The sequence below is a fragment of the Coloeus monedula genome, assembly GCF_965178545.1.
Source record: "Coloeus monedula genome assembly, chromosome: 8".
NCBI classification, from domain to species: Eukaryota; Metazoa; Chordata; class Aves; order Passeriformes; family Corvidae; genus Coloeus; species Coloeus monedula.
The window spans coordinates 24,337,528-24,350,353 of record NC_138788.1 but is presented as its reverse complement, the minus strand read 5'-3'; the positions used below and the strand labels follow the sequence as shown (position 1 = coordinate 24,350,353).

At 46.1% G+C, this 12,826-nt stretch overlaps 1 protein-coding gene across 1 annotated transcript in view; it reads right to left on the bottom strand.

Annotated features, from left to right (window-relative positions):
• Nucleotides 1–1,752: 1,752 nt before the first annotated feature.
• ENTPD1 (ectonucleoside triphosphate diphosphohydrolase 1) overlaps nt 1,753–12,826 on the bottom strand; it is a gene marked incomplete at its 5' end in the record, with an annotated part of 28,003 nt that continues 16,929 nt past the window's right edge. Inside the window, 9 exons of the mRNA XM_082285833.1 lie at nt 1,753–2,183; nt 2,331–2,468; nt 2,650–2,769; nt 3,755–4,015; nt 4,552–4,788; nt 5,420–5,579; nt 6,416–6,566; nt 7,795–7,912; nt 8,308–8,441. Coding sequence (XP_082141959.1) covers nt 1,977–2,183; nt 2,331–2,468; nt 2,650–2,769; nt 3,755–4,015; nt 4,552–4,788; nt 5,420–5,579; nt 6,416–6,566; nt 7,795–7,912; nt 8,308–8,441 — 1,526 coding nt within the window. The 3' untranslated portion in view covers nt 1,753–1,976. The remainder of the gene's footprint in view (nt 2,184–2,330; nt 2,469–2,649; nt 2,770–3,754; nt 4,016–4,551; nt 4,789–5,419; nt 5,580–6,415; nt 6,567–7,794; nt 7,913–8,307; nt 8,442–12,826) is intronic.

The window sequence follows — 12,826 nt, the reverse complement described above, 5'->3', positions numbered from 1 at the left end:
AGTTGCCATAGTCCAGCTGGACTCAACAGCCGAAAAACTTTCTGTTAAGTGAGCAGACCTGGACCAGAGATATATGGATGGGGAACATAGAGTATAGATCAAAACCAGATACATACACTTTTAGTGACTCTACTACCACTCACTGCTGAAAACGTTGGTGTCCAAGTTTCAGAAAAATGTAAAACATTTAAAAGAAGTGGAGTTGAGTTGAGAGCTACAAGCGAGGTCAGCACAGCACTTTACAGATTGAAAACCAATCTATTTAATATGATATAATGACAACTTGCAAGCACCAACAAGGAAAAAGAGATTTTAATAGCAGAGTTACTCAGTCTTTTGGAAATTGAGAGAACAAGGTCGAACAGAAGCTGAAGCCAGCTAATTCAGAGCAAAAATAAGACACAGATTTTTAGAACAATGATCTGCCCAAAGATCTTAGGACAGGGTAGATTTTTCCCTTACTCTTAGTTCCTTCAATGTATTAGGGCTTCTACTTCCAGGCATGAAGTAGAAATAACTGGGTGACATTTTCCAGCCTGGACTGTGCAGAGGGACAGGCTGGGAGGTGTCTGTGTCTGTGCTTGCCTAAAGGGGAAGGCATTATTGGGGTTGCACATCCTGACCCCCTCCACACTGCCTACACCTTTGCTCGGGGAAACAGGTGTGTGTTTGCCATGCCTTCCTCTCTACAATATCTGCTTCCTTTTGGCCTCCACATTTACAGGTCATTAGGAGAAGAGATTTCTGAGATTTTGAGGGAGGTAGACAGGCACCAGTGGTTTCTGAGTGTTTTTACAAAAATGGATTTCTGACTTACCTCTCCTTTTTTTGGACCAAGAAATGGAAAAGTGGAAGAAAGCTATTCATAAGCTCAATCAGTGGCATTGTCCTCATTGTGTGCTAGAAGACGGGCTGCAGTACATGCACTCACAAACCCTGGGTCTTATGGCCATAGGATAAGCCTATGCCATGATGGAAGGAAAGGCAAATCTTCACTAATTTTGCTGGTGGAAAGAGTGGTTCAATCTGTGCATACTCATGCTGGTTAACTGCTGCCAGCTGCCTATAGGAACATTAGCTAATAAACACTTTCCCTAGGTTGGAGGCTGCTGTGTCATCAGCACAGTGACCCTGGATTGCTTTAGTGGGCCTGTACCTGAGGGCACACTGATCACACCAGAGTCCCTGCAGGCATAAACAATCACTGCTGGTCAAGGAACCTGGGCCAATACAAGCTGTTCCTACAAAAACCAGCAATGCCTGGCTGGGAACTTGTGGCTTGATGTACCTTAAAGATGCAGGAATGGCTCAGTGCAACAGTGAGCCAGCTTTGGTCCAGCAACATCAGGAAGACGTGGGAAAAAGGCATTTGCCACCTGCAAAAGGAGCTGACAGCCGACAGAACCCAGCTAAGGGCTGATGACCACAAGCATGTTCATCCTCATCCCTTCTTTTCCCAGAGTGGCATTTGGGAGCCTGACCCACCTTCAGGGGCCAACCAGGTGCAAGTGCGAGCAGGGAGGTGAGCAGAGGAGTGCTGGTGCAGAAAGGGCTCTTGGGAACAGCTTCAGCGGAGAAGGAGCAGGATCACCCTGTATGTGATAGCTCCCAAGAGCTCAGTGGGATGTGTGACCCTGAGATAACCCTTGCAGGAGCACTGGCTCCCAAAGATTGCTGCCACTTTTCTCTTCATAATGCTGTGCACAAGGCAGAAACCAACAAGCAGCAAAGTTTCATTGAATGAAGGTACGACCCATTCTAGAAGGGGACACCAGCTTGTCTGTCCTTGGCAGAAAAGGTGGCGAGCCTGATGTCCCAACATCTGTCAGTGCAAGTGTGATTCAGAAGAAATAAATGCCCTTGTTGTACAGTCAGTAGCTTCAGTGAGAGGGACTCTGCAGTACAGCCTGCTCTGCTGGGGTCTCCCACCCCTAAGTAGCCAGGAAGACATGGCTCCTCTCCGCTTCAGGTTCTTCCTAAACAATCCCCTTCTGCAGGCACTTGGGCTTGTGGAAGAGAAGCCAGGCGAACAGGAGCACGGACACCAGCACAAGGGAGCACAGCACCATCAGCCCCACGTAGCTGCCATGGGAGAGAGGGGGCTCGGCTGGCTCCTCTGCAGGAATCATGTTGGTCAGGTTCAGCATGTAGCCCAGGGTCCAACCTGCATCACTGCTGCCGATCTGAAACAGGAGAAGAGCAGAATCAGTGCTAGGAGGCTGCCTGTGGCATTGCTGGGGCAGTGGCATCCCTGGGGATAAAGGGCCAGGCTGTGCAGCAGAGGCTGCAGAGAACTGCTGGGGTAGAGCCCTCCCCACCACAAAACACACCTTTCCAAGGAAGTGGATCATTTGCCAGTTCTTTTCAGTGAACTCATAGCCATTTTCCAGGAGAGAGAGGATGTAGGCTCCAGAGAAGCAATATTCACTCAGGTACTTTTCTTTGATGTGGTGATATGCTGTCTTCACCTAGGGAAGGGGGCAATCACCAGACTGTTAAACACATCTTTCCACTGCTCCAGCTTGTGCCTGAACATCCACTGTGGGTGCTGGGGGGATCTTCCCCATCTTGCTCTGGCAATTAACCTTAGCCATTTATCCTACAGAAAAGTATCAGTAGCCCCAGTCTACGGCAACAAGCACTGCTCACCTCTTGCCAAGGCCGGGCACAGAAGCTCTCAATGGTGCTGGTCACTTTGTTCAGGGCAAGGGGGTTTGGTTCACTGGTCAGGTTCAAAAAGTTCATCACAAAATAGAAAGCAGAAAAAGCCTGAAGGAGAAAGATTCTTTTAATCTGACTAGACCACAGATCCCACAAAAGAAAATGAGTTTATTTATAAATAGAAAAATATAAGAAGAAACATCATATGCACAAGAGCAGGAATATTTTCAAGAGTGATGTCATTTTGAGACATACACCACAGGGCTGCTGAGAGATGGAGGCAGGAATTATGGTATCCCAAAGAACTTCTGTGAGCTCTCTCCTTTAAGTGTGCCAGTGGCACGCACTGATTGCCATCACAACCATGATCCTATTTTGGCAACTGAGTGAGATGAGTGTGCAACCAACATCACCACAAAGAGCAGAGGTGATGGTCTGAAAGGGTTGTACAGAGCCCCATCATATAATCCAAAGTCCAGAAACCCCATCTCTGACCATGGCCAGTAGCTTATAGCTAGGAGGCAGCTTATGAACAGGACAAGGGTGTATTAGCAGTTCTCTGAAAAGCCTCACAATCACTGAGGTCTTGCAGCTCTAGGACTGATGGTCAGCATGGTGTCACACATAATGTGTGTTCAGAGTGTGCACTGTCTCCTCATCATGTCTGGGAAGCAGACAGGTGAGCTGGCTGGTTTCAGCAGCACTCAGACACTGCTAGGTGAATTTCAGACCTGGTACCACCACTGACCTCAGGAGGCAAGGTTTTTAGGAGCAGTATTCCTGCCTGCAGCACACTCTCCTGCCTCTGGTGTTGGACATCAAGAAGGACAGCTTAAAAAGTAAGTAGAGCACCCCAAGGAGATGGGTTAGAATGGGAACAGTGCAGTACTGGTAGGCCAGTATTTACTGGGGTAGCTCCTAACATGTCTGTCCTCACAGCAAGTGCAGCACTGCTTTTGTAGTTACATGTCCAAAAAGCCATCTTGTAAATCATTTCCTGCCTCAGTCATGAAAAATGCACTCTAGCATTACTCTGAATTTCTGCTCTGTTGACATTCTGGATTACAGAGTTGAAGAATGAGTGAAGACTCACCCCAAAATCCCCTTGTAATGGAGGTAGGTATATCCCATTGAAGGAGCAACTGGAGTAAGGACAATGGGTTTTGTTGAAGAGTGTCTGGATGTTTTCTCGGCACTTTTGATAGTCCCCCTCTCCCTCTATGTACAGCTGTCTGAAAGGTAATTCCTTTTTCTTGTCTGATGTGCAAGGGTTTTTGAAGAAGTCACTTATATTTATAGTCCTCTGATAACCCTGGTGAAAGCATGGGTCGAGGAGACTGCTGCTCTCCACGGTCTGAAAGTAAAAATCAATTTAAGCTGTTACACTTTGCTCTAGAGTAACCTGGGGAAAGAAAAACCCTGGGAAAGAACCACAAGGAAGGGTGGCACTTGTCACAGTACATCACATCATGGTGCACACATCAGGTCAAAGGGATGAGGATAGCTTAAGGCACTGGCTGTGCAGGGGAAGATGTGGGGTACTGCCACAGCCTCCCTGTAGGACCCTGGGCAAATTACTTTAAGTCACAGTTTGTGAAGCTGCACTGTTGATTTGGGTTTCTCAGGGATGGTAAAATGTCACCTCCCCTGAGTACTCCAGTTAAATGCCATTCTCTTGCTATCCCATGCCCAAGAATCAAGGCATCTCAAATTGATACTACTTTTGAAAGTATTGACTGTCACCTCTTTGGGCACCTCATGCCCAGTCTGTGTGGAGAACAACGACATTTCCTTAATCCAAACTAAGAGGTGAGCTGGGTCACAGCAACTTTTACAGCACTGGGAGGGTCCAGGATGTCCATGTTTAATTACAGGGGTAGATGTACTTGCCTGTAGGTCCCTGGCCAGTTTCTGTTGCAGAGCCTGGTCCTTCCCGTAGCAGAGAAAGCTGTGAGTGTACACTTGGTAATCCTTGCCATAGAGACGGAAGTAGAGCTGGTTCTCTGGGGACTCTAAAGAGAGGTCCTTTGATACAAAGGTAATCTGTGTGGAGGCTCCTCCAAGGTCTAGTGCTCCTGATGTCTCACTTAAGGATGTCAGGGAGTGTAGAAGCTTTTTCCAGCCAGACTTGGGGGAAAAAAAAATCAAAATAAACCAGATATACTGGGCATGGAGAGGATTTATTTTGGAGAAATGAAAAAGAGAAAGAACTATGAGGAGAGAAGCAGAAGCACAGAACACAAGAAACATGGGAAGTCCTGGAGGGGGCATGAGATGAGAGCTGGAACAAGATACAAGAAAAACGCAAGCTTGTAAATACAGGAGATGGATCATGTCCAAGTTTTTGCAGGAGGGCAAAGAATATGGAATCTAATACCACTGTTATGAGAAAAAACAGTCCACTTACTGTTTCAGCTCTCAGAAGATTTGTAAGCTCAATAGGAAAGAATCATAGTCCAACTTTTCAGAAACTGAAATATTTTAGATCAGGAAGGGAGAAGGATGCTGTACCCAAGCAAAATGATTGAATATGCTGGCATTTTATTTCAGTGCTTGAAGCCTGACTGTAGTGGTGCATCCTGATACCACTAAGTATCAGGAGGTACTCACAGCAACTGCTGAGGCAACATGTGCAGCTTCCTGATCCCTGGTAAATGGCTTACAAGGCAAGATAGTGCCTGTGACACCTTCTTGCAAGGCATGACTTACAAAGTGCTACAAGACAATGATTCAGATGTACTTGCTATAGATATACTACCTGCTTGAAATTGCCCAGAAGGTAGTTAATGGTGATCCATCCATAGGCTCCTTCTTCCTGACCAGTGATAATTCTGGCACCCTGGAAGTTGAAGGGAGCTAAGCGTAGTGTGTTTTCTACTGAGGACAAGACTTTGTCAGCTGCACTTTTGTTCTGCAACCTGGATGAATGGAAGAAAGGATGGAGTGACTCTGGCTGACAGCTGTCAGTAGTCTATGTGCTTTATTCTGAGCAGGAAGGCTGCAACTCCCCACCAAGTGACAATTATAAGAGAATGGTTGTTCATTTGAGTCATCCAGCTCTAAGTAGCCATGCTTCTCTCTGTCACACCTTGACAGCACAGCTGCCACCAGCTTGGCACTTACAGACCCTGCAGCTGAGAGTGGTAGGTACTTGGAGCACAAACCAGAGCTCTTGTTCAGTAGCATGTGTCCTGATAGGAGTTGCACTGTGGGGACTCCTCTCACTCTTTACTGTCACCATTAGAGAAGAAATCCAGAAGGTATCCCTAGGAAGATTTCCCAGGCAATATATACCTAAGATCAGTTGCTTGTCCTAGCCAGGAGAGGTCTGGGTCACCCTCATGAAAATCACAAATTGTAATTAAAGGAGGATGTGATTATAGAGTTTCCTTAGCCTCTGATGGCCCTCTGTGGGGAGTTGCAACATGGGCTCAAAAATCCTGGATTAGGCTTAATAGCAGACTATAGGGATGTTTGAACATCCCTTTATTGTGGGGATGTTTAGGCATCAGCTTGGGCACTGCTGATCTCCTGGTGTCTCCATGCTGCATGTGGATGCAGGAGATGATGGAGGGTTGGAGTGAGCTTCAGTAAGCAAGGGAAAAGTCCAGGGGACTCGGGGCTCAGAGAGGTCAGCAGCACAGGAGGGTGTCTGGGCACAGTGTGGGCTGGCAGTGTGTCCTGAGAGGCCCCCACTGTGCATCCATGGTGATCCCAGGTGCAGTGCTGCAGAAGGGGACAAGCCCTGCAGTACCTGAGAAGCCGCATGCCAGCAGTTGCTCCGAGGTAGACGGGTGTCTCTTTGTGCTGTGCTGAGGGAATCACCTCTTTTGCTTGTTGTAGGCACTGTGCCAGAGAGGGACCTGCCTCCTCTGTGGCATGGGAGTAACCTGAGATCCCAGGGCCTGCAAGAAGTACAGACGCTTCATTGTTCAGACTCCAAGCATAACCCCAGAATGCTGTCATGAGCAGGTGTGCTAAACTGTATCACAGGCAGGAGAATCAGATTCAACCACCCCATTCCTTAGGAGCTTTAGAAATCCTACAGCACCAACTAAGCCCAATGCAATTGGTGGGTGGTGACAGGGCCCAGCATCTGTCACCCTGTCTCTGCAAAGCAGGCTATGAACTAGCAATGAGGGTTGAGACAAGCCATTTCTTTAGCATGCCCTGAACATCTGCAGTCTGTTCTCTGAGTTTGCCTGGGTGTACCCTGGATCTGCGCCTAAAAATCCCTGACCCTTCTATGCTGGTTCCTCCAGGGGCAGGTGCTGTCATTTGTTTGTGTACTTTATACTCACGCTACAACACTGGGTGTTTTGCAGCTATTGCTTCTTATGCTAACCCAAGGAAAAAATCATTGTCCCTCTCTACCATGTGTCCCCTGGTTCCCTGGACTGCCCCAGGACCAGGGCCTGTATGGCAGCAGTGAAGCCCCATTTGCTCCAGCTTGCTGTGTGCTCAGCGTGCTACTTCTGACGTGGGATGCTGCAGTGCAGAGCAGCTATCACAGCAGCTTGGTAACAGTAGGGCTCTCCTCTGCACTGCAGAGGCCTGAAAAGACCCCATGCAGGTCTGACAACACCTCTGATCCCCTCAGAATGCAGTGATCCATGATGGTCTGTGCTGTTTCTTGTTGTGTACACCCCTAGGCTTCATTTATGCCTTCCTAAACAATACAGTACCTACACAGCAATTAAACAGAATAAAAAAATAAGCCATGACACGCACAAGTTGAGCAACCTTGAGCCACAAGCCCTGTGCATAGCTTGCACAGAAGCCTTAAAACAGAGCAAACCATGCTCTCCCCTCTCATTGCCTTCATCAGCACTTCAACAAGAGTGCATGCAGACACTTTATTTATTTAAGTACATTCTTTGGTGTAGTTCTTTCCGAAAAGCAATTAATCCCAAGCATCCTAAAAACAAAGGAAAAAATGGATCTATTTTTCTTGCCAGGAAGGTTGGGCACATACAGCTCCCCATGGGAAGCAGTGGGGTATACATCATTGCACAGATGTAACACTGTTTCTACTATTGGCCTCTTCCTCTAGATTTCTCCTCCCTCACCCCTTTATTACATTATCTCTTCTTCATCCCACGCCCCTTCCCCAGGTCCTTTTTCTCCTCTTACCTTCAACTTTACACACCTCCACCTGCTTCACCACCCCAGTGTCGTTCTCCTTCTCTGCTGGCCACTCGTACACGTAGAGGTTAGTGTGCGACGATCCCGCATCCAGCACGATCCCATACTGTGGGCAAAACAGAGTCACTACCCCACCTGAGGCACCGAACCAGACCCGGTGTATGCTGGCCTCCGTACATGGGGGACCAGGCACACACAGCCCATCTGCCTGGCAGCTGTGGGGATGTATGTCATTGCTCTCCTCAGTAGAGCTCCAGTGCAAAACTCCCATCAAAGGAAGCAGGAGCAGAGAAACCACCAAGTTGGGACTGGTTACTTAAGAGATCATTCCCTGTGAAGCTGTAACTGGTTTTACCATGAAGATGTAAAACAGGATGTTGAGCTGCATGGAGCCAGAAAAAGAGGTTAGCCAGAGCCAGCAAGGGCAGCAGCGTGTTCGTGAGCACTATGGACACTTAACCCCCCAGCTTGTTTTCCTCTAAGGGTACCAGCTTGTAATACCTTAATATTCCTCGGAAGTGGCTTGTTTTGGGTCACTGCTACAGCAATTAAAGCAATTACAGCCAAAGTAGAGAGGAATCCCAGGATGAGTAGAATCGTTCTTGTCGAGGACATCTTTGGTTTGGTACCTGTGACTAGAGCAGAAAAAGGGTGTTAGTGCCTCAGTAGCCCATCTTACCCAAAAGCCATGTGTTTTGGCACGTTCCTGCAGTCCCTTTGCATGGTGAAGTATCTGCCTTTGCCCATCAGGTTATGAGTGGCCTGTGTTTGCAGAATTGGCACAACATGCTTATAAATCACACACTTTGCAGAACTTGTACCACTCTAATTCCTTAAATGTTACAGGCATATTTGGGAAAACATATCTAACAAATTAAGAATTTTGTGTTTTAATATACATGGTTTAACAATAGAATTCTGCAAAAAAGGCCACTTATGGCTGATGAAAATCATTCACAACCAATATGTCTTTGAGCTTTTAGAACCAATATACATATACCTGCACTTCTAAGTGGCTAGCATGATGCTGTCTTTCACATTTTCCTGCTTTGGATAATCCTTCACGTATCCCACAGTCAAAATCTCATTTCACAACTTAGACTTGGCCGGTTTTGCAACTGTTTAATAAAATACCATCTTATTACATGGAGCCGTAGAAAGGGTAACAGTGTATTTTCCAGATTTATAACTTTGATGTAAATTCAACACTTACAATGAGCAAATAGCTCTAGGGCACATACTTGCTCCCACTGTGACTTGAAATCCATTTCCACCAACAGTGATGCTTCATACCCAAAAGCACTAATCATCTGACTCGCATGGGAACTAGTTTCTCTTCTCCTTATACACAAATACTCCAGGAGATGTTTAGAAGTACATTACAGGCCATTCAGGATGGCAATACCTCGGTGCAGGTAACCACATCAACTATTGTCATGCTCTGAGAAGGTGTCTGAACCTGCTCTGCATCTGCATGCCAGAACTTGGGTTCCACCGGTGTCCAGACCTTCAGACCCAGATCAGTGCTCCAAATCCATCCTGGCAATTCATGTCGTGCATGCAAATATGAAAAGCATTCAAGTTCTGATCAGGGTCAGCTTCTAACTGCTCTGGTTTTATGTGAGGGGTGGTCCCAGGTTCCAGAAATTTATAGTGTTACCTGGCCTTACAAGTGACCCTAAATCCTCAAGTTATTTTTGGAAGTTAGCCCAAGTGAAAAGAAGCAACGCACCTCTGACAAGCTGGAACTATAGACAAATAACAGCTACTTGCCTTCTTAGAGAAAATGAAACCTAAAAGTGCCAGGAGAGCTGACTTTGAAGATGCCACAGACAGGCGCATTGGGAATGTGACCTGGAGCTCTGTGCTCACTCTCACGCGTAAATCTGCTGAGGTTAACTGTGAAATTTGGAAGCTTGTAACGCTCACATTGTGTGAGTGCCTGTTGGAGGCTCAGTATGCTTGCCAATATCTCCAAGAATGCGCTTAAAAAAATAGTCTAGTGTGCATAGCAGACAGTAGGAAGTAAGAATGTATTTTATTAAACTCTATTCAAAAATGCCCAGAACTCAGGGCTTGAAGTGATTAGAAACAGCAGAGCATGATGGCTGGGAGACCTTTCTTCTTATTGGAGAGAGTAGTTGGCTCAAGGTATGATAGCACTGAGCATGTCTGTTGAACAAAAATTATTTTAACCCTAGAAAAATGAATAAAAACAGATGCTATATTGTAAAATCAGCTGCACAGTATAGATATAAAGTTAGCATGCATGAAAACTGAAACTGCTGCTGAGAGTTGCACAGCACATCCACATAATTATTGCCACCCTTACTCTGAGATCTTGCCTAGAGGAAACCATGAACAGATTTATGTGTTTGCTGACATAGGAATGAAGGATGTGTGACTTTGCACAAGTTCTAAGATTTTCAAATTTCCTGTTGTGATGGGTACTGTCAGCCTTCTGCACCTTTCAGCAGCCACGCTCTGAAAGTACCAGCATCGTTAGCAAAGCAGGAACATTTTTCTCACTGTAATGGGCCATCCCAGTTATCAGCTAGAAATCCCTTGTCTGAAGGCAGAGGCATAGTGATAATTGTCTGCATCCCACCTGTAGCCTAAGATTAGTAATTTTTTTTGCCAAGGCGCATTATTTTCTTAACTCTGAATATGACTTTTGCCTAAATTTTGGTTCAGTATCATGAGCACTTTTCAGGACTCCGGGGTTTGTAGAGAGATGACTTTGTTGCTGTATCCCATACCAGACCATCCAGCTCTGTGAACTCTAATGCCATCAAAGAGAATTTTATTGAAATGTTTTGTATAAGAAAAGGTACAAGATGATAAACATAATCCAGAAGGTAGTGTAACAAAGTAATAACCTTCCAAAGAGCACTCATAGTGTGCAGACTTGAATACTTGACAGACTTGTTTAGAAAAGACAAACTTATTTTAAAAAATCCAAACAAAAACCAAGCCAAAAAACAACACTGCAAATCCATCTAAAGAATTCAATGTAGTTAAAATTCACTTGCCATTTCTTCAGAAAGGTCAGGTATTTCAATAAGTTCCTTTTTCTGTACACTTGGTTACCTCATCAGCTCTAGGTGTAATTGCAGGTTCTGCAGGGGCTAAAGAATTAAGTTATTCCAGCTTCCTCCAGCTCCTTTGAATTTCACATTTGCACTACTGAATGCCATGCAAACACTCCTCTGTGTCCACCAAGTGGAGCAGTACTTGACTGACTTCCAGGCCCCAGGATCTTCCTTCCACTAGCAGTTTTCCTCAGCTAAAGATTAAGCAGACACGATCTTCTGTCCCTGTGCCCAGTCAGAATTCAAGTAGAGACAGATCTCTACTCTTTCTCTCATACTGCCCGCTGCGTGCAGTGACTAAAGCATCCTGTAGGGCCATAAGTAGGCATAGAAATGATACTGCTTTACTCCTCTCAGAGCTCAGAGCTGCTTGCTGCTGGAGCCCTGCCTGGCTGCATGGGCATTGAGCACTCTGCAGATGCTGGAGCACAGCCCAGCTGCTCAGGCATCTCTTGTCTGTTTCCAATTTTGGTCTCTTTCCTTTTTTATAGGGGCTACCACTGGTTCCATCCAGTGACGTCCCCAAAACATAAACAGCTCTAACATCCTTTCTGTCTCCAAGACAGAGGATGTTGTCAGTCACTCCAGGTAGCAGCAGTTTTGCTGCGGAAACCCTGTTGCCCTTAGTGAATCACCAGGAAGGACCACACCAGCGTGGGAGGCAGCTCTGTGTGAAGGCAAGGAAGCAGATTTGACTCTTGTGTCTTCCAGAGCTCAAGACAAATAGGAAATGGCCCCTCCAGACAACACTAGAGTAAGTCACCGGCACCTCTGCGTGCCAGGAGATGTCACTCACAGCCAAGGCTGCCCCCCCTCAACACCCTTCTCACCAAACAAGATTTAGCAACAAAAGTTAAATGGAATCAGGCAACCAGCTGCTTTTAGACATGCAATGAGGAGAGACTGTGGCTTGTTTAAGGAGTGACATTAGGAATGTCAAGCAGAAAAGATGTTCTACATAGACCAAAGCCATGCTTGGTTCAGACAATCTCACTGTGACCCATCATCTCTAATAAATACAAATATTTTTGTAAGATCTGACTTTGCATAACAGATAAAGCTGATGTCTGATCTTTCATTTGGATGTTCGTGCTCAGTTACAGAAAGGATCACAAGAGGCTGTACTGCAAGGCCAGCCCTCTTCCACTGCACAAGTGCCACACTGACAGAGACATTTCCCACCATCAGCTTTATCCCCTCATCACTCCTCTGTATGGTCAGGAACGGTCCCATTTTCAGCCTTAATTTATTTATTGCCAGGCTATTCCCTCTGTCTGTCTTCCACTTCTATCTCACAACTTCTGCAACGCTCAATCCTGCAGGAATTTATTCTCTTAGTCAATTTGTAAGAAATTATCCTTTCTGGATTTTTGTCTTTTCCAGCCTTTTCCATCTGCCTGAAGAGTCCAACATCACTTCTCTGCATATAGAACTACTTGCTTACATTTTTCTTGAGGATTCTGACCAGAGCTGCAAGGAGGCTGGCCTTGCACAGTACTGAACCCATTCCACAGGAGATGATCCAGTCCCAGCCTAAATGAAGTGAGGTGGGGTCTTGCACTACCTCAGAAACATGATCATCTACCACCCCAGGCAGTGACAGTTAACCCAGCACCTCTCATACAATCTCAGCAAACCCACCCAGGAGAGAGTGGCTCTGGCAATGCAGTCTGTGCACATTTTCTAACTGCAGGAGTTTGTGTCTGTGGAGTTCTGCTGGCAGTGATGGTAGGGAAAGGGCATGGGAGCAGTCAGTGCTGCTGTTCAGCATGGAAAGAGGACACACACATCATCCTCCTGGTGAGTGAAAATGAGATTTCAGTAGTCATGAAGTTTTTTTCAGGCTGAATTGCCTGAAAAACTCACTGATTACTCTGTGAGGTTGCTGAACTTGGATCAGATTTGATGCACATTACCCAAAAGGCACT